Here is a 26,084-nt window from a genome sequence, read left to right on the forward strand (position 1 = left end):
ACCCCTTTTTTTTTTAATATTTATTTTATTTATTTATTCCCTTTTGTTGCCCTTGTTGTTTTATTGTTGTAGTTATTATTGATGTTGTTGTTGTTGGATAGGACACAGAGAAATGGAAAGAGGAGGGGAAGACAGGGGGAGAGAAAGACAGACACCTGCAGACCTGCTTCACCGCCTGTGAAGCGACTCCCCTGCAGGTGGGGAGCCGGGGGCTCGAACCGGGATCCTTACGCCGATCCTTGTGCTTTGCGCCACCTGCGCTTAACCCGCTGCGCTACTGCCCGACTCCCCCCACACCCCTTTCTAAGGACCTGCTCGCTCGCTTTGTCACAGGAAGCACGTCCTCAGTGGCCTGAAGCTCCCTCCCGCACTCACCGGCCAAGGCCGACCCGGCAAGAGTCAAGCCGGCTATTCCCAAACAGCTGAAAATGCCGCGACTTCCCAGGCGGGACTCACCAATATCTGAGCTGGCCGCGACCAGGACACTGCCTCCGCCGTCGATGAACGCGCTGATGGTCTCCACGTTGATGTTGCCTCCAAAGTCTGAAAAACAGCGGCGGACCCCGTGACCCACAGGCCTTCCCACCGCAGACCCGCCAGGCAGATAGCCTCACAGCAGTGCCCTCCGGGAGCCGAGGTGCAGGGGCCGCCAGCATGTCACGTACTGGCGCAGCAGACAGCACGCTGGGCAAGCTCAACCCATGGCATCCATGTGCCAGGGTGACGCTCTTCTATGAATGACATCTTTAAACACTACAGACACAGTGCCGGCAGTAGCGCAGCGAGTTAAGGGCACGTGGCACAAAGCAAAAGGACCGGCGTAAGGATCCCGGTTCGAGCCCCCGGCTCCCCACCTGCAAGGGAGTCGCTTCACAGGTGGTGAAGCAGGTCTGCAGGTGTCTGTCTTTCTCTCCCCCTCTCTGTCTTCCCCTCCTCTCTCCATTTCTCTCTGTCCTATCCAACAACGACAACAACAATAATAACAATAACAACAAGGGCACCAGAATGGGAAAAATGGCCTCCAGGAGCAGTGGGGATTCATAGTGCAGGCACCGAGCCCCAGCAAGAACCCTGGAGGCAAAAACAAAGTTATAGATATGGCCAAGCACCAGCTTATTGTCATTCGTACTTGTCAAGTTAGTTACGTATGTTTTAAGTCACATATAAAATTTCTAGAACATAAAATAAGACTTCTGTTGAGAACATGTGCAGTTCCCACTCACATCTCCTGGAATAACCAGACAAGTTTCCCAGCAGCAACCCTGGCAACTTGCAGGACCCCCAGCAGTTCCAGACCAGGCTGCACCTGTGTCTGAGCTGCCATCCCAGGACCCTGCCCATCTGCCTTGCATCAAGTCACCTCCCTACTAGTCCTGCAGGATTCACGGCAAGTCACCTCTCTACTAGTCCTGCAGAATTCACAGCAAGTCACCTCTCTACTAGTCCTGCAGGATTCATGGCAAGTCACCTCTCTACTAGTCCTGCAGAATTCACGGCAAGTCACCTCTCTACTAGTCCTGCAGGATTCACGGCAAGTCTCCTCTCTACTAGTCCTGCAGAATTCACAGCAAGTCACCTCTCTACTAGTCCTGCAGGATTCACATTAAGTCACCTCTCTACTAGTCCTGCAGGATTCACAGCAAGTCACCTCTCTACTAGTCCTGCAGGATTCACATTAAGTCACCTCTCTACTAGTCCTGCAGGATTCACATTAAGTCACCTCTCTACTAGTCCTGCAGAATTCACGGCAAGTCACCTCTCTACTAGTCCTGCAGGATTCACGGCAAGTCACCTCTCTACTAGTCCTGCAGAATTCACAGCAAGTCACCTCTCTACTAGTCCTGCAGGATTCACGGCAAGTCACCTCTCTACTAGTCCTGCAGGATTCACGGCAAGTCACCTCTCTACTAGTCCTGCAGGATTCACGGCAAGTCACCTCTCTACTAGTCCTGCAGGATTCACGGCAAGTCACCTCTCTACTAGTCCTGCAGAATTCACAGCAAGTCACCTCTCTACTAGTCCTGCAGAATTCGAGTCAAGTCACCTCTCTACTAGTCCTGCAGGATTCACAGCAAGTCACCTCTCTACTAGTCCTGCAGAATTCACATTAAGTCACCTCTCTACTAGTCCTGCAGGATTCACATTAAGTCACCTCTCTACTAGTCCTGCAGGATTCACGGCAAGTCACCTCTCTACTAGTCCTGCAGAATTCACGGCAAGTCACCTCTCTACTAGTCCTGCAGGATTCACGGCAAGTCACCTCTCTACTAGTCCTGCAGGATTCACATTAAGTCACCTCTCTACTAGTCCTGCAGAATTCACATTAAGTCACCTCTCTACTAGTCCTGCAGAATTCACATTAAGTCACCTCTCTACTAGTCCTGCGGGATTCACATTAAGTCACCTCTCTACTAGTCCTGCAGGATTCACATTAAGTCACCTCTCTACTAGTCCTGCAGAATTCACGGCAAGTCACCTCTCTACTAGTCCTGCAGGATTCACGGCAAGTCACCTCTCTACTAGTCCTGCAGAATTCACATTAAGTCACCTCTCTACTAGTCCTGCGGGATTCACATTAAGTCACCTCTCTACTAGTCCTGCAGGATTCACATTAAGTCACCTCTCTACTAGTCCTGCAGAATTCACATTAAGTCACCTCTCTACTAGTCCTGCAGAATTCACAGCAAGTCACCTCTCTACTAGTCCTGCAGGATTCACGGCAAGTCACCTCTCTACTAGTCCTGCAGGATTCACGGCAAGTCACCTCTCTACTAGTCCTGCAGAATTCACAGCAAGTCACCTCTCTACTAGTCCTGCAGAATTCACAGCAAGTCACCTCTCTACTAGTCCTGCAGAATTCGAGTCAAGTCACCTCTCTACTAGTCCTGCAGGATTCACGGCAAGTCACCTCTCTACTAGTCCTGCAGAATTCACGGCAAGTCACCTCTCTACTAGTCCTGCAGGATTCACGGCAAGTCACCTCTCTACTAGTCCTGCAGGATTCACGGCAAGTCACCTCTCTACTAGTCCTACAGAATTCACAGCAAGTCACCTCTCTACTAGTCCTGCAGCATTCACGGCAAGTCACCTCTCTACTAGTCCTGCAGGATTCACGGCAAGTCACCTCTATACTAGTCCTGCAGAATTCACGGCAAGTCACCTCACTACTAGTCCTGCAGGATTCACGGCAAGTCACCTCTCTACTAGTCCTGCAGGATTCACGGCAAGTCACCTCTCTACTAGTCCTGCAGAATTCACGGCAAGTCACCTCTCTACTAGTCCTGCAGAATTCACAGCAAGTCACCTCTCTACTAGTCCTGCAGAATTCGAGTCAAGTCACCTCTCTACTAGTCCTGCAGGATTCACAGCAAGTCACCTCTCTACTAGTCCTGCAGAATTCACATTAAGTCACCTCTCTACTAGTCTTGCAGGATTCACATTAAGTCACCTCTCTACTAGTCCTGCAGAATTCACATTAAGTCACCTCTCTACTAGTACTGCAGAATTCACAGCAAGTCACCTCTCTACTAGTCCTGCAGGATTCACATTAAGTCACCTCTCTACTAGTCCTGCAGGATTCACATTAAGTCACCTCTCTACTAGTCCTGCAGGATTCACATTAAGTCACCTCTCTACTAGTCCTGCAGAATTCACATTAAGTCACCTCTCTACTAGTCCTGCAGAATTCACGGCAAGTCACCTCTCTACTAGTCCTGCAGAATTCACGGCAAGTCACCTCTCTACTAGTCCTGCAGGATTCACGGCAAGTCACCTCTCTACTAGTCCTGCAGAATTCACAGCAAGTCACCTCTCTACTAGTCCTGCAGAATTCACGGCAAGTCACCTCTCTACTAGTCCTGCATGATTCACGGCAAGTCACCTCTCTACTAGTCCTGCAGAATTCACAGCAAGTCACCTCTCTACTAGTCCTGCAGGATTCACGGCAAGTCACCTCTCTACTAGTCCTGCAGGATTCACGGCAAGTCACCTCTCTACTAGTCCTGCAGAATTCACGGCAAGTCACCTCTCTACTAGTCCTGCAGAATTCACGGCAAGTCACCTCTCTACTAGTCCTGCAGAATTCGAGTCAAGTCACCTCTCTACTAGTCCTGCAGGATTCACGGCAAGTCACCTCTCTACTAGTCCTGCAGAATTCACAGAAAGTCACCTCTCTACTAGTCCTGCAGGATTCACATTAAGTCACCTCTCTACTAGTCCTGCAGAATTCACAGCAAGTCACCTCTCTACTAGTCCTGCAGAATTCACGGCAATTCACCTCTCTACTAGTCCTGCAGGATTCACGGCAAGTCACCTCTCTACTAGTCCTGCAGGATTCACATTAAGTCACCTCTCTACTAGTCCTGCAGAATTCACATTAAGTCACCTCTCTACTAGTCCTGCAGGATTCACGGCAAGTCACCTCTCTACTAGTCCTGCAGGATTCACGGCAAGTCACCTCTCTACTAGTCCTGCAGAATTCACAGCAAGTCACCTCTCTACTAGTCCTGCAGGATTCACGGCAAGTCACCTCTCTACTAGTCCTGCAGAATTCACAGCAAGTCACCTCTCTACTAGTCCTGCAGGATTCACGGCAAGTCACCTCTCTACTAGTCCTGCAGGATTCACGGCAAGTCACCTCTCTACTAGTCCTGCAGAATTCACGGCAAGTCACCTCTCTACTAGTCCTGCAGAATTCACAGCAAGTCACCTCTCTACTAGTCCTGCAGGATTCACGGCAAGTCACCTCTCTCTACTAGTCCTGCAGGATTCACATTAAGTCACCTCTCTACTAGTCCTGCAGAATTCACATTAAGTCACCTCTCTACTAGTCCTGCAGAATTCACATTAAGTCACCTATCTACTAGTCCTGCAGAATTCACATTAAGTCACCTCTCTACTAGTCCTGCAGGATTCACATTAAGTCACCTCTCTACTAGTCCTGCAGGATTCACGGCAAGTCACCTCTCTACTAGTCCTGCAGAATTCACGGCAATTCACCTCTCTACTAGTCCTGCAGGATTCACGGCAAGTCACCTCTCTACTAGTCCTGCAGGATTCACATTAAGTCACCTCTCTACTAGTCCTGCAGAATTCACATTAAGTCACCTCTCTACTAGTCCTGCAGGATTCACGGCAAGTCACCTCTCTACTAGTCCTGCAGGATTCACGGCAAGTCACCTCTCTACTAGTCCTGCAGGATTCACGGCAAGTCACCTCTCTACTAGTCCTGCAGAATTCACAGCAAGTCACCTCTCTACTAGTCCTGCAGGATTCACATTAAGTCACCTCTCTACTAGTCCTGCAGGATTCACATTAAGTTACCTCTCTACTAGTCCTGCAGAATTCATGGCAAGTCACCTCTCTACTAGTCCTGCAGGATTCACATTAAGTCACCTCTCTACTAGTCCTGCAGAATTCACATTAAGTCACCTCTCTACTAGTCCTGCAGAATTCACAGCAAGTCACCTCTCTACTAGTCCTGCGGGGCGGGGAGGAGAGGGAGAGGGAGAGAGAGAGAGAGAGGGATAGAGAGATGGAGAGGGGGAGAGAGGGAGAGAGAGAAAGAGGGAAAGGGGGGAGAGAGATAGAGGGAGGAAGAGAGGGAGAGGATGAGGGAGAAAGAGAGGGGAAGGGAGAGAGGGAAAGAGAGAGAGGGAGAGAAAGGATGAGAGAGAGAGAGAGAGAGAGAGAGAGAGAGAGGCTCGATCCCCGGCGCCACCTTTCCCACAGCCGAGCGTGGCGGGACCCTGGCGCCCTCCGGGTGCGACCCTGCAGCCGGGAACCACGGCCGAGCGGGCGGGCGAGGAGGAAAAGGCCGCGGGGCGGCGGGTGGAGCGGCTGGCACACCGGGTTCGACCCGGCGGAGCTTCCCCCGAGGGCAGACGGCCGGGAGACCTGCTCACCTTCCACGGATGGCGAGAAGACCACCAGGTTGTCGAACAGGAACTCTCCATACTTGATGAGCGACAGGCTGGGGTCGTCCGCCGTCTTGAACGTGAGTTCAAAGCCCCGGTCTGCAGGAAAGCAGGCGATGAGGCCATGGGGATGGGGAGGAGGGGGACACGGGGGACATGAGAGGGACACGGGGGACATGAGAGGGACACGGGGACATGAGAAGGACACGGGGACATGAGAAGGACATGGGGGGATATGAGAGGGACATGGGGGGACATGAGAGGGACACGGGGACATGAGAGGGACACGGGGACATGAGAAGGACATGGGGGGATATGAGAGGGACATGGGGGGACATGAGAGGGACACGGGGACATGAGAGGGACACGGGGGACATGAGAGAGACACGGGGGGACATGAGAGGGACACGGGGGGACATGAGAGGGACACGGGGGACATGAGAGGGACACGGGGACATGAGAGGGACACGGGGGACATGAGAGAGACACGGGGGGACATGAGAGGGACACGGGGGGACATGAGAGGGACACGGGGGACATGAGAGGGACACGGGGGGACATGAGAGGGACACGGGGGGACATGAGAGGGACACGGGGGGACATGAGAGGGACACGGGGGGACATGAGAGGGACACAGAGGACACGGGGGACACAGAGGACACGGGGGACACAGAGGACACGGGGGACACAGAGGACACGGGCACGCGGGACACGGAGGGACACGGGAGGCGCCCCCGGCCCCGCACCTCTCAGGCTCCGGAAGAAGAGCGAGTGCGAGTCGCGCAGGTTGAGGTTGTCCAGCAGCACCAGGGTGCGCGGGCCGCCGGCGCAGGCCAGGCCGAGGGGCAGCAGCAGCAGCAGCCACGCGACGCGGCGGGCGCGGGCACAGGCCGCGGGACCCATCTTGCTCCGCCGACAGCAGCCCGGCACCGGGGCGCCGGAAGCGAGCTTTGTGGACGCCCAATCGCGGCTCGAGGACGGCGGAGACGACCCGGAAGTCATCCCTAGCCCTGGAGGAGCCGGGAGCTCCGCCCCGGAGGCGACCCGGCGGCTGGCGGCGAAGCCTCTGACCCTATTGGTAGAGGCGCCGCGCAGCCCCGCCCCCTGAGCAGACGTCCAATCCGAGACAGACAGCTCTGCAGCCGCGGCCAATCAGTGAGGCGCAGCGCCCCGGGCCCCGCCCACGCGCCGGACAGCCGAGCCCGCTTCCGGCGGGGATGGGTCGGCGCCTGCGGGTGCCGCTGCTACGGGCTTCCGCTCCACGGGCGCCTGGGCAGTTCCCGGGTTCGAGGCTCCGGCCCGCAGCTGCGGGAGCTTCACGAGCGGTGGAGCCGGGCGTCTCGGCTGCTGTTTCCCCGAGTAAAGAGCCACGCAATGTGGGCGGGCGGGCTCTGCAGACACTCCCGCTGCGCCGGGCCGGGGGAGAGGAACAGTGACAAGAGTGACTGACAGGAGGAACAGTGACAGTGACAAAAGTAACAAGAATAACAGTGACAAAAGTGACTAACGAGTAACAGTAACAAGAGTAACAATGACAGTGACAAGAGTAACAATAGCAGTGACAAGAGTAACAGTAACAACAATAACAGTAACAAGAGTAACAATAACAGTGGAAAGAGTAACAGTAACTTGGCTCTGGGGCAGGACTGTGGGAGCATCGTCCGTTGGTGCAGAGGCCGGGTGCTGGGGACCGAGAGGCCGGGTGCTGGGACCGAGAGGCCGGGGTGAGCGGGGGTAGTGCAGGGGTGAGTGGGGTAGTGCAGGGGTGAGTGGGGGTAGGTGGAGGGGTGAGTGGGGTAGTGCAGGGGTGAGCGGGGGTAGTGCAGGGGTGAGCGGGGGTAGTGCAGGGGTGAGCGGGGGTAGTGCAGGGGTGAGCGGGGGTAGTGCAGGGGTGAGCGGGGGTAGTGGAGGGGTGAGCGGGGGTAGTGGAGGGGTGAGCGGGGGTAGTGGAGGGGTGAGCGGGGGTAGTGCAGGGGTGAGCGGGGGTAGTGCAGGGGTGAGCGGGGGTAGTGCAGGGGTGAGCGGGGGTAGTGCAGGGGTGAGCGGGGGTAGTGCAGGGGTGAGCGGGGGTAGTGCAGGGGTGAGCGGGGGTAGTGCAGGGGTGAGCGGGGGTAGTGCAGGGGTGAGCGGGGGTAGTGCAGGGGTGAGCGGGGGTAGTGCAGGGGTGAGCGGGGGTAGTGCAGGGGTGAGCGGGGGTAGTGGAGGGGTGAGCGGGGGTAGTGCAGGGGTGAGCGGGGGTAGTGCAGGGGTGAGCGGGGGTAGTGCAGGGGTGAGCGGGGGTAGTGCAGGGGTGAGCGGGGGTAGTGCAGGGGTGAGTGGGGGTAGTGCAGGGGTGAGTGGGGTAGTGCAGGGGTGAGTGGGGGTAGTGCAGGGGTGAGTGGGGGTAGTGCAGGGGTGAGTGGGGGTAGTGCAGGGGTGAGTGGGGTAGTGCAGGGGTGAGTGGGGGTAGGTGGAGGGGTGAATGGGGTAGTGCAGGGGTGAGCGGGGGTAGTGCAGGGGTGAGCGGGGTAGTGCAGGGGTGAGTGGGGTAGTACAGGGGTGAATGGGGTAGTGCAGGGGTGAGTGGGGTAGTGCAGGGGTGAGCGAGGGTAGTGCAGGGGTGAGCGGGGGTAGTGCAGGGGTGAGTGGGGGTAGTGAAGGGGTGAGTGGGGGTAGTGCAGGGGTGAGCGGGGGTAGTGCAGGGGTGAGTGGGGTAGTGCAGGGGTGAGTGGGCCGTGCGGCGGGAATCAGGTGAATGCTGTGGCCTCATTCATCCCAGCGTCCTCCCTGCTGTCTCCTAAGCAAGCAAGTCTCCAGCCAGGCTGAGCCCCTCCCGCTGCTCCCGCCCTGCAGAGGGCGCAGCTCTGCTCCCAGCCCGAGAGCCCTGAGGCCCGGCCCCTCAGCGCCTCAGTCCCTCAGCCCAAAGGCCCCAGGCCCCCAACGCCTCAGCCCGCAGCCCTCAGCCCCTCAGCCCCCAGCCCTCAGACCCTCAGCCCCCAGCCCCTCAGCCCCTCAGCCCCCAGCCCCTCAGCCCCTCAGCCGCAGCCCTCAGACCCTCAGCCCCCAGCCCCTCAGCCCCCAGCACTCAGACCCTCAGCCCCCAGCCCTCAGCCCCTCAGACCCCAGCCCTCAGCCCCTCAGCCCCTCAGCCCCAGCCCTCAGACCCTCAGCCCCCAGCCCCTCAGACCCTCAGCCCCCAGCCCTCAGCCCCTCAGGCCCCAGCCCTCAGCCCCTCAGCCCCCAGCCCTCAGCCCCTCAGCCCCTCAGCCCCAGCCCTCAGACCCTCAGCCCCCAGCCCCTCAGCCCCCAGCCCTCAGACCGTCAGCCCCTCAGCACCCAGCCCTCAGCCCCTCAGCCCCCAGCCCTCAGCCCCCAGCCCTCAGCCCTCAGCCCCTCAGCCCCCAGCCCTCAGCCCCCAGCCCTCAGCCCCCAGCCCCCAGCCCTAAGACCCTCAGCCCCGCAGCCCAATGACCTCAGCCCTGAGCCCCAGCCCTCAGACCCTCAGCCCCCAGGCCCCACAGGCCTCAGCCCCGCAGCCCCAGGACCTCAGCCCTGAGCCCCCAGCCCTCAGCCACCAGCCCCTCAGACCTCAGCTCAGACCCTCAGCCCAAAGCCCCAGAGCCCTCTGTCCTCAGCCCCTCAGCCCTCAGGCACTCAGCCCCTCAGCCCCAGCCCTCAGCGACTCAGCCCCAGGATCTCAGCCCTTCAGCCCCAGGATCTCAGCCCCAGGATCTCAGCCCCCAGCCCTCAGACCTTCAGCCCCCAGCCCTCAGACCCTCAGCCCCCAGCCCTCAGACCCTCAGCCCCAGCCCTCAGCGATTCAGCCCCCAGCCCTCAGCGACTCAGCCCCAGGATCTCAGCCCGCCAGCACCTCAGACCCTCAGCCATCAGCCCCTAGCTGCCAGACCCTCAGACCCTCAGCCCTCAACTCCAACCCCTCAGCCAAAGCCCCTCAGCCACTAGGCACTCAGCCTTCGGCCCCTAACCCCCAGCCCCACAGCCCACAGCCCTCAGCCCACAGCCCCTCAGCCTCCAACCCCTCAGCCCCTCAGCCTCAGCCCCCAGTCCCTGAGCCCCTCAGCCCACAGCCCCAAACACTCAGGCCGCAGCCCTCAGCCACAACGCCCAGCACTCAGCCCCGCAGCCCTCAGCCCCTCAGCACGTCAGCCCCTCAGCCCCTCAGCCCCTCAGCTCTCAGTCCTCAGCCCCTCAGTCCCTCAGCCCCCAGCCCTTCAGCCCCTCAGCCCTCAGCTTCAGCCCCTCAGCCCTCAGCCCCCCAGCCCTCAGCTCCTCAGCCCCTCAGCCCCCAGCCCTTCAGCCCCTCAGCCCTCAGCTCCTCAGCTCCTCAGCTCCTCAGCCCCTCAGCCCCTCAGCCCCTCAGCCCCCAGCCCCAGCCCCTCGCTGGCCAGTCTGCCCTGTGTTCCTGGCCCCTCGCGGGAACAGGTCTGCAGCTGACACGCCCTTCAGCCCCATCTCCTGCCGCTGGTGGATTCTCTCCATCGGGAGCTCTCACCTAGGTCACTCACCCTGCTTAAAAGGGGGGGGATTGGCAGCCAGAAGTAGTGAACGTCATGCAGGCACCAAAGCCCAGTGATAACCCCGGTGGCAATAAAATCGCTCAAACCTGCACCTTCTCTGAGCCTCAACAAGACGTAGCTCCCAGCTTAGAAAATGACAGTCACTCTGGCTCACGGATCCTTGGGTGTGGATCCTCTATGAGCCATCTGCCCCCAAACTGCCCGTGAACTAACCCTGAACTGCCTGTAAACTGCCCCTGAACTGTGCATGAACTACCCCCTGAACTGCCCCTGAACTACCCCTGAACTGCCCCTGTACTACCCCCTGAACTACCCCCTGAACTACCCCTGAACTACCCCCTGAACTGCCCCTGAACTACCCCTGTACTACCCCCTGAACTACCCCTGTACTATCCCCTGAACTACCCCCTGAACTACCCCTGTACTACCCCCTGAACTACCCCCCGAACTATCCCCTGAGCTACCCCTGAACTACCCCAAACTACCCCCTGAACTATCCCCTGAACTACCCCTGTACTACCTCCTGAACTGCCCCTGAACTACCTCCTGAACTACCTCCTGAACTACCCCTGTACTACCCCTGAACTTCCCCTGAACTACCCTCTGAACTACCCCTGTACTACCCCTGAACTTCCCCTGAACTGCCCTCTGAACTACCCCTGTACTACCCCCTGAACTACCCTTGTACGACCCCTGAACTGCCCGTGACTGGAGCTGTAGCAGCCTGGGGCTCGCTTGCTCAAAGGCCAGGCCATCAGCCCCGCTCCAGGGAGAAGACCCAAAGAGCAGGATGGGCAGGAGGGCGCAGCGGCGACAGACAGCCAGGAGGGACTGAGTCGGAGGCAGGGTTTACTGCAGGCAGCCGGGTGCGGGGTGGCCTCCTCTGGGCCTCGCCCAGCAGGGCAGGGTGACACGGGGGCTTCTCGGGCGCTCCTGCACCCCCTCTGCAGAAGGACGCTGGGCGTGACCCGCAGGGAGACGCTGCCCGCCGCGTGGTGGGACTGCAGGTCCGCCTGGGGCCCACGGGCATCTGAGCCTGGGCGGGTGAGCGGTGGGACACGGGCCTCTCAGGGAAGACAGGCAGCCAGGCTGAGGTTGGAGGGAAGCGTCTTCCGCCTTCCCCGGGAGGCCCATGGGCTCCAGAAACCCGCACGCAGGCGGGCAGGCAGAGCTGCCTTCACAGGGCCTCGCTGCCGAAGTTGCTTTTGCTCTTCTTGCGCTTGGCCTTGCTGAAGGGGATGTCCAGAGACTCCAGGCGGAAGGGCCGGGGCTGCGGCAGTTCAGGGGCCTGGGCGGGTGGCATGGCGCAGCCGGCGCCCAGCGGGGAGCTGAGGCCCGGTGGCGAGTTGTGGTAAACTGTGAAGAAGAGGCCGAGGGGAACTAGGTGATTATGTGAGTGTGTGATTGTGTGAGTGTGTGTGATTGTGTGAGTGTATGTGATTGTGTGAGTGTGTGATTATGTGAGTGTGATTATGTGAGTGTGATTATGTGAGTGTGTGTGTGATTATGTGAGAGTGTGTGATTATGTGAGAGTGTGTGATTATGTGAGAGTGTGTGTGATTAGGTGAGAGTGTGTGATTATGTGAGAGTGTGTGATTATGTGAGAGTGTGTGTGATTATGTGAGAGTGTGTGTGATTATGTGAGAGTGTGTGTGATTATGTGAGAGTGTGTGATTATGTGAGACTGTGTGTGATTATGTGAGTGTGTGATTATGTGAGAGCGTGTGCGATTATGTGAGGGTGTGTGATTATGTAAGTGTGATTATGTGAGTGTGTGATTAAGTGAGAGTGTGTGTGTGTGTGTGTGATTGTTTGAGTGTGATTGTGTGAGTGTGTGATTATGCGAGTGTCATTATGTGAATGTGTGTGATTGTGTCTGTGATTATGTGAGTGTGTGATTATGTGAGAGTGTGTGATTGAGTGTGTGATTATGTGAGTGTGTGATTATGTGAGAGCGTGTGCGATTATGTGAGTGAGTGTGTGATTGTGTGAGTATGTGATTATGCGAGTGTGATTGTGAATGTGTATGATTGTGTGTGATTATGTGTGTGTGATTATGTGAGTGTGTGTGATTATGTAAGTGTGATCATGTGAGAGTGTGTGTGATCATGTGAGTGTGTGTGATCATGTAAGAGTGTGTGTGATCATGTGAGTGTGTGTGTGTGATCATGTGAGAGAGTGTGTATATGATTATGTGAGAGTGTGTGTGATCATATGAGAGTGTGTGATCATGTGAGAGAGTGTGTATATGATTATGTGAGAGTGTGTGTGATCATATGAGAGTGTGTGTGATCATGTGAGAGAGTGTGTGATCATGTGAGAGTGTGTGATCATGTGAGAGTGTGTGATCATGTGAGAGTATGTGTGTATGATTATGTGAGTGTGAGTGTGATGTGAGAGTGTGTGTGTGATCATATGAGAGTGTGTGATCATGTGAGAGAGTGTGTGATCATGTGAGAGAGTGTGAGTGTGATGTGAGAGAGTGTGTGTGTGATCATGTGAGAGTGTGTGATCATGTGAGAGAGTGTGTGATCATGTGAGAGTGTGTATGATTATGTGAGAGTGTGAGTGTGATGTGAGAGAGTGTGTGTGTGATCATGTGAGAGAGTGTGTGATCATGTGAGAGTGTGTGTGTATGATTATGTGAGAGAGTGTGAATGTGTGTGATATTATGTGTGAGTGAGTGTGTTTCCACAGGAGAGCAAGCCCAGGTCTCATGCCGCTGCGTTACTTTAGGCCAACCCCCTCGCCCAAGCTCTTGCTGATTCTAGAGTCAGGGAAACGCCATACCTCCCCCCTGGCTGTCAGTTCTCCCCGCTGCCCCTGCACCTCCTCCCTGGCTCTCAGTTCTCCCGCTGCCCCTGCACCTCCTCCCCCCTGGCTCTCAGTTCTCCCCGCTGCCCCCCTTTGGCAGCAGGGGTGGGAGCAGAGCCCCAGAAGTGTGAGGCGCTGCTCCATTTCTGATCCCTCCCCACCCTCTCTGGCTTCCCTTTAAGGAACGAAGTGGTGCTAGGTCCTTGCTTTCCTCTCAGTGTAGGTACTGAGAGATCCCTTTGAATCTCAAAGTGACGGAGAGGAGACTAGTCCGGCTGTGCGTGGGCCGCGGGCCAGTCCCGTGCTTCACTGCTGGGGCGCCTCTGCGACTGCTTTTTATATCAGAGCACCGCCTACCACACGTGGCTCTGGAAGCGAGCCCGAGGCCCCACAGGACGGGCAGAGCTGCTGTTTCGCTGACATCCGCCCCCAGCCCCAGGCCTCCATTAGGTCTGGCCTTCGCCAGGCTTCACTGTGCCAGACCTTGGGGGGGGGGGTGACATCACAGCAGCAAAGCTCCTTCCAGCTTGGTAAGTGCGGTGCTTACAAACATGGGTCACTCAGGCAGAGCAGGCGCGCTCTCCAGAGAGCTGTGTGGCCCTTTGAGACCTGGGCTGTCTCAGGAAGTGGCATAGCGGGAGAGTTTGGACAGGGAGGCCCCGAGTTCATTCCGCAGCATCATCACGTGTGCTGGAGTGATGGCTCTGGGTCTCCCGTTGAGAAAGATCCTGCCTTGCACTTGTGACCTACTTGCCCCAAGATGGGAACCCCGAGGGGGACTGGGAAGTAACTCAGCTGCCCAGGCAACCCCACCCAGGGTATATGGAACCAAGCACAGCACCTCGCTGAGGAGACGAAGGGGCAGGGCTGTGCCAGCCATTCCACCTGCTCACCTGCCCTCGTCCTGAGCAGCAGACAGCGCTGCCCCATGTGCAGCAGCTGAGGAAGCTGAGGCTTGGAGAGGCAGCGGTTTAAACCCAGGCCCACCTGACTCTGAGAGCTCCCGGCACACCTCTCCATGGCAGAGGGCGGGCGGAACAGCCTGTGGAGGACGGCAGCTGGCGGGACACTCACCGAGGCTCTTCATGGGGTCTGTGCTGAGGATCTGGCTGACTCGCTTGGACCGGAAGTAGTTACTGGCAATGTTTTCACTGTCACTGCGACTGAGCATCAGCTTGTAGCGGTCTTCCTCCTGCTGAAATTCGAGAGCCACACATGTCAGGACGCCCTGCCTGTGTCCCTTCTCCGCAGCTCCCGAGCCTGACGGGGTAGAGACTGCCCTGGCTCCACTGCGGACCCACTGTGTGTCCCGGACAGGCCCGGACTCTGCTCATTCAGGGCTGGAGTTGGATCCAGGCAGCTGAGGAGCCACACCTCCAGTCAGGGCCAGGCGGCACCTCTCCCTGACTCGCAGGGTGGGCACTGTCTCCTTTCTTGCAAACTCAAAACAAGGTGTCCTGCCGGCTCCAGTAGGAGCCAGGGAGAGTCCACACGCCTCAGACCCTTCTGATTTCATGGAAGTCACGAAGCATTTTCGCACAGAAAAATACACCAGGGGCCGGGTGGTGGCACACCTGGTCAAGCACACACGTTATAGTGCGCAAGGACCCGGGTTCGAGGCCCTGTCCCCACCTGCAGGGGGAAAGCTTCATGAGTGGTGAAGCAGGGCTGCAGGTCTCTCTCTCCCTATCTCTCCGACCCCTCCCAATTTCTCTCTGTCCAATAAGTAAACAATAAAAAAATTCTCTGTAAACCAAGGTAACCTCAAAACAAATGAAACAAAGTTTAAATACACATAGAAAAGGCTGTTTTAAGAGATCAGTCTCCTCTCTTGTTGGATCATGGTCTGCCAAAAGCCATCCTTCCCACCACGTTGTGAGTCTCAGCCTGAATCTATGACCGGCTTCCCAAAGGAAACAGAACAAGGGGTTAAACCACGCAGAGGGGCCAGGTGGTGGGTGGTACTTGATTGCACATGTTACCAGGCCTAAGGGCCCAGGTTTGAGCCCCGCTCCCACCTGCAGGGGTGATGCTTCACAAGCGATGAAGCAGGCCTGCAGGTGTCTGCTTCTCTCTCCCTCTCTACCTCTCTCAGTTTCCCTCTTCCCTGCCAAATACAAATAGAAATAAAATGTTAAAAATAGACAAAGAATGGCTGCCAGGAGTGATGGATTCATAGTGCTGGTACCAAGGCCCAGAGATAATCCTGGTGGTGATAACATTTAAAAAATCCACATACCCCTAGGGTACAGCCATGCCTGAAATTGGTGCACATCACTGCAGCCAGGAAGCACCAACTGTGCTCATAACAGCAGCCAGGGAGCACTCACTGTGCTCATCACAGCAGCCAGGGAGCACTCACTGTGCTCATCACAGCAGCCAGGGAGCATCCTGCACTGCTTAGTATCGTGGCTTTGGATATGTAGCCCTCAAGACAAAAACGTTATGACTGCATAAGTGCTTTATAATCACACACTAAGAGATTTTTTAGGGGCTGGGAGATAGCCTAACAGTTCTGCAAAAGACTTTCTTTTTTTTTTAAATTCTTTTTTTTAATTTTATTTATTTATTTTCCCTTTTGTTGCCCTTGTCTTTTTTTTATTGTTGTTGTAGTTATTATTGTTGTTGTTATTGATGTGGTTGTTATTGGATAGGACAGAGAGAAATGGAGAGAGGAGGGGAAGACAGAGGGGGGAGAGAAAGACAGACACCTGCAGACCTGCTTCACCACCTGTGAAGCGATTCCCCTGCAGGTGGGGAGCCGGGGGCTCGAACCAGGATCCTTAAGCCGGTCCTTGTGCTTTGCGCCACCTGCGCTTAACCCACTGCGCTACCGCCCGACTCCCCCTGCAAAAGACTTTCATAGCAGAGGCTGCAAGGTCCCAGGTTTAATCCCCAGCACCACTAGAAGCTAGAGCTGAGCAGAGCTCCAGTGTCTCTCTCTCTGTGTGTTTCTCTCTGTATCTTTCATTAAAATAAAACATTTTTTCAAAAAAAAAGAAAAGAAAAAAAAGAAACATTTTTCAGGGGCAAATTTCCCTTATTATGAAATCAAACTACTAAAATGAGCCAGTGAGGTCAGGGTAGCATAAGCGACTTCTCGCTGCCAGTCTGTGCAGCTCACACAGATCTTTACCTGGGAGCCAGGAGCCAGGGACCTGTGAATGGCTTTGTCAGCAAAGGTCTGCTCTGTGTTCCATGTGAGTTTTCTGAGATGTCTAGAATGTTTTGCGGCAGGCGGCAGCAGATCACAGCCTGCCAGTCTCGTCTGGTCCATAGACTTTTCCTCTATGCAAAGTAACTTGGTCATGGTCAAGCTCATTCACACACCCACCACCTACCCTCTAGGGCGGTGTGAGTGGCTGTGACAGGGTCCAAAACATTCACAACCTGGACTTTGCAGGAAAGCCTGCTAGTCTCTGTCAGGGAGTGTGTGTCCACTGCAGCACAAGACGTGGGGGCAGGGGGGCCGGCAGGTGGGCGTAACAGTTACTCCCACAAGTCACGCGAGGATGCAGTGGCCAATCCCAGGGCCACAAGCCAGAGCTGAGCAGGGCTCTGGTTCAAAGAGCGTGTGTATGATGCTCGTGCACACACCCTTTGAGGACCCAATCAGACACCAGCTGGACCCAGGGAAGCAGAAGTTGAAGCGTCTGCCCCCCCTACTGGGCCGCACAGCCTTGAACCACGTTCTGGGCTTTATGGCCACCACCGCCTTAAATCGGAGGTCAGAGAAGGTGCCACTGAGGTGAAAGGATCCAAAAAGGATCCAGACTCAGCAGCTGCTGTGACCCTTGGTGAGGTGACAGTAGGCATGTGTCCCCTAGAGTAACACTGACCACTGCACTTTGGGGCCAAAGACCTGCCAGCTCTGTACTGACTCCCCTGTCACTGTCCCTGTCACCATCCCTGACACCATCTCTGTCACTGCCTCTGTCTGTGTCCTTGTCACCATGCCTGTCTCCATCCCTGTCACCATCCCTGTCACCATCCCCATCACTGCCCCGTCCCTGTCACCACCTGTCTCGTCCCCATCACTGTCCTTGTCCCCGTCCCTGTCACCACCTGTCTTGTCCCCGTCACTGTCCCCATCAGTCACTGAGCCCCAGAGGACTCACCATGCCTGGCTCGCCGTTGTCTGCGGAGGAGGTTCTGCGGGCTGACTTATTCTGTGGCCCTGTTGGAACTGCTATGAGAAAACCAAAGCTGAAGTCACTGCTGCCTGGCAAGAGGGACCGAGGGACAGGAGGACAGAGGGACAGCGGCAACCTCTCTGGGTGGAGGACGGGAGGATTATGCCTGACCCAAGGGTGACTCTGGCAGCCAGTCACCAGGAGGGTCTGTGCCCTGCTTCTGGGAAGACAAGGCTGGCTGCTGGGGGCACGGGAGGGATGCGGCTACGTGTCCGCGGTTGTCTGTAAGCACCAGAGATGTGGACCCTGGAGGACACGCTGTGGCCGCTGGGAGCAGCTCTGGGGAGAACTGAGGACTGTAAGAGCCTGCAGCTCTGTGTGAACAGAGGCCACTTTGTGCTGGAGGAAGACACTGCCAGTCTGACCTCACTCCACAGGCCGTCTCTCCACCCTCCACCTGTGGGGACCCCCAAGGAACCGAGACAGAGGGGCCAGGCGGATGGGCACCTGGGGGAGCGCACATGTTACAGTGTGCAAGGACCTGGGTTCGAGCCCCTGGTCCCCACCCGCAGGAGGAAAGCTTTGCAAGTGGTGAAGCAGGGCTGCAGGTGTCTCTCTGTCTCTCTCCCTATCACCCACTTCCCTCTCAATTTCTGGCTGTCTCTATCCAATAAATACACATAATAAAATTCTTTTTAAAAAAAGAAACCAAGAGAAGGACAGTGACCATGAGAATGTCGCACAAGGCCCTGGTGGCGGCTCGCCTGGCTGAGCACACATATCACAGGTTCAGGCCCCTGCTCACCACCTGCAGGAGGAAGCTTCATGCAGGCCTGCCCCCCACTCCCTCTCTCCACTCCCCATCTCCCGTTCCCTCTCAAATTCTATTTCTGTCAACACAATAAGTGGGGAAAAAAAAAAAAGAACAGAAAGAAAAAAGGTCACTGTCACACAGTGCTGAGCCCTAACAAGGACCCTGGTAACAACAAAAACAAAACAGGGAGGCCAGCAGTAGCGCAGCGGGTTAAGTGCACATGGCTGAAGCACAAGGACCGGTGTAAGGATCCTGGTTCGAGCCCCGGCTCCTCACCTGCAGGGGGGAGTCGCTTCACAGGCGGTGAAGCAGGTCTGCAGGGATCTGTCTTTCTCACCCCCTCTCTGTCTTCCCCTCCTCTCTCCATTTCTCTCTGTCCTATCCAACAACGAACAACATCAACAATGGCAATAATAATAACAAGCCAGCAAGCAAAGGGCTCTGGGCTGGCGGGTGGTTTAAAGCGGGCGCCTATGTGTGAACCCCGCGGCTGCGCCCTTTGCTTGCTGGCTTGTTCGCCTCCAGGGTTACCACTGGGGCTCAGTGCCTGCACTACCAGTCCACTGCTCCCAGCAGCCACTTCTTCCATTTTACTGGCTGGGACAGAGAAACTGAGAGGGGAGGGGGAGACAGAGAGGGAGACAGACAGAGACAGACACCTGCAGCCCTGCTTCACCGCTCGTGAAGCTTCCCCCTGAAGGTGGGGAACCGGGAGCTTGAGCCTGGGTCCTTGAGGATTGTAACATGTGCACTCAGCCAGGTGTGTCACCACCAGGCCCTTTGTGTGTCCATTTTATTGGACAGGACAGAGTAATTGACAGGGGAGAGAGAGAGAGAAGGAGAGGGGGAGGGGAGGGGGAGGGAGGGAAGTGAAGGGGGAAAGGGAAAGGGGGGAGAGGGAGAGGGGAAGAGAAACGGAGAGGAAGGAGGGGGGGAAGTGGGAGGGGGAAGGGAGGGAGGGGAGATGGAAGGGAGGGGGAGGGGCAGAGACAGAGGCAGAGACAGAGGCAGAGACAGAGACAGAGGCAGAGACAGAGGCAGAGACAGAGACAGAGGCAGAGACAGAGACAGAGGCAGAGGCAGAGGCAGAGACAGAGGCAGAGGCAGAGGCAGAGACAGAGGCAGAGACAGAGGCAGAGACAGAGACAGAGGCAGAGACAGAGACAGAGGCAGAGGCAGAGGCAGAGACAGAGGCAGAGGCAGAGGCAGAGACAGAGGGAGAGACAGAGGCAGAGACAGAGACAGAGGCAGAGACAGAGGCAGAGACAGAGACAGAGGCAGAGACAGAGACAGAGGCAGAGTCAGAGGCAGAGGCAGAGGCAGAGACAGAGACAGAGGCAGAGGCAGAGGCAGAGACAGAGACAGAGGCAGAGTCAGAGGCAGAGACAGAGGCAGAGGCAGAGACAGAGGCAGAGACAGAGACAGAGACAGAGGCAGAGGCAGAGACAGAGACAGAGGCAGAGACAGAGGCAGAGACAGAGACAGAGGCAGACAGAGACAGAGACAGAGGCAGAGTCAGAGGCAGAGACAGAGGCAGAGGCAGAGACAGAGACAGAGGCAGAGACAGAGGGAGAGACAGAGACAGAGGCAGAGTCAGAGGCAGAGACAGAGACAGAGGCAGAGGCAGAGACAGAGACAGAGGCAGAGACAGAGACAGAGGCAGAGGCAGAGACAGAGACAGAGGCAGAGACAGAGGCAGAGACAGGGACAGAGGCAGAGACAGAGGCAGAGACAGAGACAGAGGCAGAGACAGAGGCAGAGACAGAGACAGAAACAGAGGCAGAGACAGAGGCAGAGACAGAGACAGAGACAGAGACAAAGGCAGAGGGAGAGACAGAGGCAGAGGCAGAGACAGAGACAGAGACAGAGGCAGAGGCAGAGGGAGAGACAGAGGGAGAGGCAGAGGCAGAGGGAGAGACAGAGGCAGAGACAGAGACAGAGGGAGAGACAGAGGCAGAGGCAGAGGCAGAGGGAGAGACAGAGGCAGAGACAGAGACAGAGACAGAGGCAGAGACAGAGACAGAGGGAGAGACAGAGACAGAGGCAGAGACAGAGACAGAGACAGAGGCAGAGGCAGAAACAGAGGCAGAGACAGAGACAGAGACAGAGGCAGAGACAGAGACAGAGGCAGAGACAGAGACAGAGGCAGAGTCAGAGGCAGAGACAGAGGCAGAGACAGAGACAGAGGCAGAGTCAGAGGCAGAGACAGAGGCAGAGGCAGAGACAGAGGCAGAGGCAGAGACAGAGGCAGAGACAGAGGCAGAGACAGAGACAGAGGCAGAGACAGAGACAGAGGCAGAGTCAGAGGCAGAGGCAGAGACAGAGGCAGAGACAGAGGCAGAGACAGAGGCAGAGACAGAGGGAGAGACAGAGACAGAGGCAGAGTCAGAGGCAGAGACAGAGGCAGAGACAGAGACAGAGGCAGAGACAGAGACAGAGGGAGAGACAGAGGCAGAGGGAGAGGCAGAGGGAGAGACAGAGGCAGAGACAGAGGCAGAGGCAGAGACAGAGGGAGAGACAGAGGGAGAGGCAGAGACAGAGACAGAGTCAGAGTCAGAGACAGAGGCAGAGACAGAGGCAGAGTCAGAGGCAGAGACAGAGGCAGAGACAGAGACAGAGGCAGAGACAGAGACAGAGGCAGAGGCAGAGACAGAGACAGAGACAGAGGCAGAGACAGAGGCAGAGACAGAGACAGAGGCAGAGACAGAGACAGAGGCAGAGGCAGAGACAGAGACAGAGGCAGAGACAGAGGCAGAGGCAGAGACAGAGGGAGAGACAGAGACAGAGGCAGAGTCAGAGGCAGAGACAGAGGCAAAGACAGAGACAGAGGCAGAGGCAGAGACAGAGACAGAGGCAGAGACAGAGGCAGAGGCAGAGGCAGAGACAGAGACAGAGGCAGAGACAGAGGCAGAGACAGAGACAGAGGCAGAGACAGAGGCAGAGACAGAGGCAGAGACAGAGGCAGAGACAGAGACAGAGGCAGAGTCAGAGGCAGAGACAGAGGCAGAGGCAGAGACAGAGGCAGAGACAGAGACAGAGGGAGAGGCAGAGACAGAGGCAGAGACAGAGACAGAGACAGAGGCAGAGACAGAGACAGAGGCAGAGACAGAGACAGAGGCAGAGACAGAGACAGAGACAGAGGCAGAGGCAGAGGCAGAGACAGAGGCAGAGACAGAGACAGAGACAGAGGCAGAGGCAGAGGCAGAGACAGAGACAGAGACAGAGGCAGAGACAGAGGGAGAGACAGAGGCAGAGACAGAGGGAGAGGCAGAGGCAGAGGCAGAGACAGAGGCAGAGGCAGAGGCAGAGACAGAGGCAGAGACAGACAGAGACAGAGACAGAGGCAGAGTCAGAGGCAGAGACAGAGGCAGAGGCAGAGACAGAGACAGAGGCAGAGGCAGAGACAGAGACAGAGACAGAGACAGAGGCAGAGACAGAGACAGAGACAGAGGCAGAGACAGAGGCAGAGGCAGAGGGAGAGACAGGGAGAGGCAGAGGGAGAGACAGAGGCAGAGACAGAGACAGAGGCAGAGACAGAGACAGAGGGAGAGACAGAGGCAGAGGGAGAGGCAGAGGGAGAGACAGAGGGAGAGGCAGAGGGAGAGACAGAGGCAGAGACAGAGACAGAGGCAGAGACAGAGACAGAGGGAGAGACAGAGACAGAGACAGAGGCAGAGACAGAGACAGAGACAGAGGCAGAGGCAGAGGGAGAGACAGGGAGAGGCAGAGGGAGAGACAGAGGCAGAGACAGAGACAGAGGCAGAGACAGAGACAGAGGGAGAGACAGAGGCAGAGGGAGAGGCAGAGGGAGAGACAGAGGGAGAGGCAGAGGCAGAGGGAGAGACAGAGGCAGAGACAGAGACAGAGGCAGAGACAGAGACAGAGGGAGAGACAGAGGCAGAGACAGAGGCAGAGGCAGAGACAGAGGGAGAGACAGAGGCAGAGACAGAGACAGAGGCAGAGACAGAGGCAGAGACAGAGACAGAGGCAGAGACAGAGACAGAGGCAGAGTCAGAGGCAGAGACAGAGGCAGAGGCAGAGGCAGAGTCAGAGGCAGAGACAGAGGAAGAGACAGAGACAGAGGCAGAGGCAGAGACAGAGGCAGAGACAGAGGCAGAGACAGAGACAGAGGCAGAGGCAGAGACAGAGACAGAGGCAGAGGCAGAGACAGAGACAGAGGCAGAGGCAGAGACAGAGGCAGAGACAGAGACAGAGACAGAGGCAGAGACAGAGACAGAGGCAGAGACAGAGGCAGAGGCAGAGACAGAGGCAGAGTCAGAGGTAGAGACAGAGATAGAGGCAGAGACAGAGACAGAGGCAGAGACAGAGACAGAGGCAGAGTCAGAGGCAGAGACAGAGGCAGAGACAGAGACAGAGGCAGAGTCAGAGGCAGAGACAGAGGGAGAGGCAGAGACAGAGACAGAGGCAGAGACAGAGACAGAGGCAGAGTCAGAGGCAGAGACAGAGGCAGAGACAGAGACAGAGGGAGAGGCAGAGACAGAGACAGAGGCAGAGACAGAGGCAGAGGCAGAGACAGAGGCAGAGACAGAGACAGAGACAGAGGCAGAGACAGAGACAGAGACAGAGGCAGAGGCAGAGACAGAGGCAGAGACAGAGACAGAGACAGAGGCAGAGGCAGCGACAGAGGCAGAGACAGAGGCAGAGACAGAGGGAGAGACAGAGGCAGAGACAGAGGGAGAGGCAGAGACAGAGACAGAGACAGAGGCAGAGGCAGAGACAGAGACAGAGGCAGAGACAGAGACAGAGGCAGAGACAGAGACAGAGGCAGAGTCAGAGGCAGAGACAGAGACAGAGGCAGAGGCAGAGACAGAGGCAGAGGCAGAGACAGAGGGAGAGACAGAGACAGAGGCAGTCAGAGGCAGAGACAGAGACAGAGGCAGAGGCAGAGACAGAGACAGAGGCAGTGACAGAGACAGAGACAGAGGCAGAGGCAGAGGGAGAGACAGAGGGAGAGGCAGAGGCAGAGGGAGAGACAGAGGCAGAGACAGAGACAGAGACAGAGGGAGAGACAGAGACAGAGGCAGAGACAGAGGCAGAGACAGAGGCAGAGACAGAGGCAGAGACAGAGACAGAGACAGAGGGAGAGACAGAGGCAGAGACAGAGACAGAGGCAGAGACAGAGGCAGAGACAGAGACAGAGACAGAGGGAGAGACAGAGGCAGAGGCAGAGACAGAGACAGAGGGAGAGACAGAGGCAGAGACAGAGGCAGAGACAGAGGGAGAGACAGAGGCAGAGACAGAGGCAGAGACAGAGGGAGAGACAGAGGCAGAGGCAGAGGCAGAGGGAGAGCTCCCATAGCCCTGTAGCCCTGCTTCACCACTCGTGAAACATCCCCCTGCAGGTGGGGAGACGGGCACCTGTAAGGAAGGCGCTAGCGCTGAGGCCCATTTCGCACGCAGGACACTGAGTCCCAGAGGGGTCACCTGAGCTGCGGCCAGAATGGCAGCCCAACCTGACTGCAGACACTTCATCTGCCGGGACCCGGGGTCAGTGTCTGCTGTGGCCACGGCCAAGGGCGGAGGCCCAGGCTGGGGGGGGGGGGGGGGTCACAGCTCCTGACCTACTGGGAAGCTGGTCTTGAGGATGGCGGGCTCAGGGATCTTCCAGAACCCGCTGTCTTCGTCCCAGCAGGACTCTCGCCGGATCTTGTCCAGGTTGCTGTAGTTGCAGTCCCTGCGGATCAGAGGCTGCACTTGCTCCAGCAGCTGCTGGGAGAGCATCGCGTCCCTCTCCTGCCGGCGGATGGTGGCCAAGTAGTCAATCTTCTCCAGCTCGAACTCCGACTGCAGGTCCTTGATCTCCACCTCAGCAGCCCAGAGCTGAGCGGGGGAGAGCGGTTAGCCGAAAGGCCGGCCCTGTGCCCTCCCACCCTCACTGCCCCCCCAGTCCACTCCTCCGTCCGTCCCTACCTCCTCCGCCCGTCCGGCCATCCTGTCTAGTCGCTCACCCTACCTGCCACCCAGCCACCCATCCCCCCGCCTCTCCGCCCGGCATTTCAGTGAGCGTGTGCCGGGCCCACAGCCTGCAGGTGGGAAGCCGGTCACCACCAGCGACAGGGCCATCAGTGTCACTGACCACGCTGAACACGTGACTCAGGGACCTTCTGAAAGACTCTGCACACAGCCTGACCCTGAGCAGCCTCAAGCACTGCCCAATTCCTCTCTCTGTAAGTCTGTGTCTTCTGTCATCACTCTGTTCAGCTCTGGCTTCTAGAGTGACCGAGGGGCTGGGTCGCCCTTTTTCATCTTGATCAAAGCCAAGATCTCACACATGGACTCTTCACCAAACCACCTTCTCAGCCCCACTGCTTTTTGACTTTAGAAAGAGAGACACCAAAGTCCTGCTCCACCACCCATGGAGTTCTTGCTACTCCCATGGGGCCTCAGGGAGTCAAACCCAGAGCTCCAAGCATGTGAGCCACCTCCCTGGTCCCGGACTATATACTCCGAGTCACAGTCCTCTGCGTGAACTGTCGTCAGATTTTGTTTGCTGGTGACGGGAAGGTGACCAGAGGGCTCTGGATTCCGACTCCATCAGGGCCCAGAGAGAGAAGAGAAGAGAAAGGACCCTCAGAAGTAGTAACAGATGTGGGTGTGACTGAGAAAGGAAGAGAAGGCAGGACCATAGGGGAGGAAAAGGGCAAATGTCTACAATTATAGGCAGTTACAGAGATAATAGTCAGCCCTGATCTGTGAGCTTGGGGAACCACTGCAGTTTCCAGTGGAGGGAGTGGGGACACAGAGCTCCAGAGGTGGGAACGGGGTGGAGGTACACCCCTGGTACCTTGTAATTTTGTAAATCAATACTGTCACTAATGAAAGCTTCGAATGAAGCTATAAAAATGCTGATCTCACTCTCAGGCAGAAGTTGAAAAACAAGGTCAGAAAAAAATAAAGCACTGATAGAAATACACCCATGTCCAGATGACTACGAGGCTCCACACTCTGAAATGTCTCCTGTATAACCAGCTTTTGCCCACCTGCTAATAAACTAGATCTGAGATCTGAGAAAAAAAATGTTGATCAATTCAGAGATGGCATTTAGCAAAAATATAATAAAGTACAATACAAAAATAAATGAAAATAATACTTGTACCACCATCCAAGAATGAATATTCTGAATATAGATTCCAGTGTTCCTGATATAAAGAGATTCTTGCAGGGAAGCAAAAGGGCCAGATGTAGACACAGCTGAGAAGGAAACTATCGCAGTGTCCTTACACCACATGAGAAGTGCTCAGCTTGCTCACAGTAAGAAAAGACGCCAACTGAAAGCACGCCAAGGTTCCACTTCTCAGCAGAATGACCCACACCCTGTCCTGAGTATGTCCCGCTGTGGAGACGGGACACTCACACAAGCTGATGGATATGCAGGTCACGACCCATGCAGGTCAAACTGGCAACACCTGGCAGAAATCACATCTGCATATATTCGGCCCTGAGAACGTGCGTGCTGCTTCAAGGAGCCGTGCAGGGGAGGGTGTAGGCGGGCTGCTACCTCCCTGCACGCACACTTCTATTTCTAGACACGCATCAGTCTCCCGCCACCCACCTGTCCATCCGAACGAGCCAGAAGCCGTGCAGGAGCTCAGGGCCCCAGCGGGGGTGGCTGCGGAGGGCTGGGGGACATTCTCAGACTTCTGGGGACTCGGGTACAGACGGCCTCCAAAAGGAAGAGAGCGTAAGACCACCTCAGCCGCCAGCAGAGCGCGTCCCTAGAGCTCGGCACTGCCTATGAGGCCCACACCTCAGAGCGCTGAGAAAGCCGGTACAGGCGGGCTGGGGTGGGCAGTGTTGACACCCAGGCCCCACTCTGCACAGCACCGTCTTCAGGTGGGAATTCGGGTCCTGCCCAGACCGGAGAAGGAAG

The 26,084-nt window shown here is 56.7% G+C and overlaps 2 protein-coding genes across 3 annotated transcripts in view; both read right to left on the reverse strand.

The window, feature by feature from the left end:
• DDOST (dolichyl-diphosphooligosaccharide--protein glycosyltransferase non-catalytic subunit) overlaps positions 1-6,833 on the reverse strand; it is a 321,069-nt gene extending 314,236 nt beyond the window's left edge. For both annotated transcript variants that reach the window (XM_060200899.1, XM_060200898.1), the window contains exons 1-3: positions 6,662-6,833; positions 5,904-6,014; positions 457-543 (exon numbers count right to left, since the gene is read on the reverse strand). In XM_060200899.1, the coding sequence (XP_060056882.1) occupies positions 457-543; positions 5,904-6,014; positions 6,662-6,818 (355 nt within the window). In that variant the 5' untranslated portion in view covers positions 6,819-6,833. The remainder of the gene's footprint in view (positions 1-456; positions 544-5,903; positions 6,015-6,661) is intronic.
• Positions 1-26,084, reverse strand: part of MUL1 (mitochondrial E3 ubiquitin protein ligase 1) — a 190,846-nt gene that overhangs the window by 106,666 nt on the left and 58,096 nt on the right. The gene's annotated exons all lie outside the window — the stretch shown is intronic.

This window comes from Erinaceus europaeus, chromosome 11 (assembly GCF_950295315.1).
Source record: "Erinaceus europaeus chromosome 11, mEriEur2.1, whole genome shotgun sequence".
NCBI classification, from domain to species: Eukaryota; Metazoa; Chordata; class Mammalia; order Eulipotyphla; family Erinaceidae; genus Erinaceus; species Erinaceus europaeus.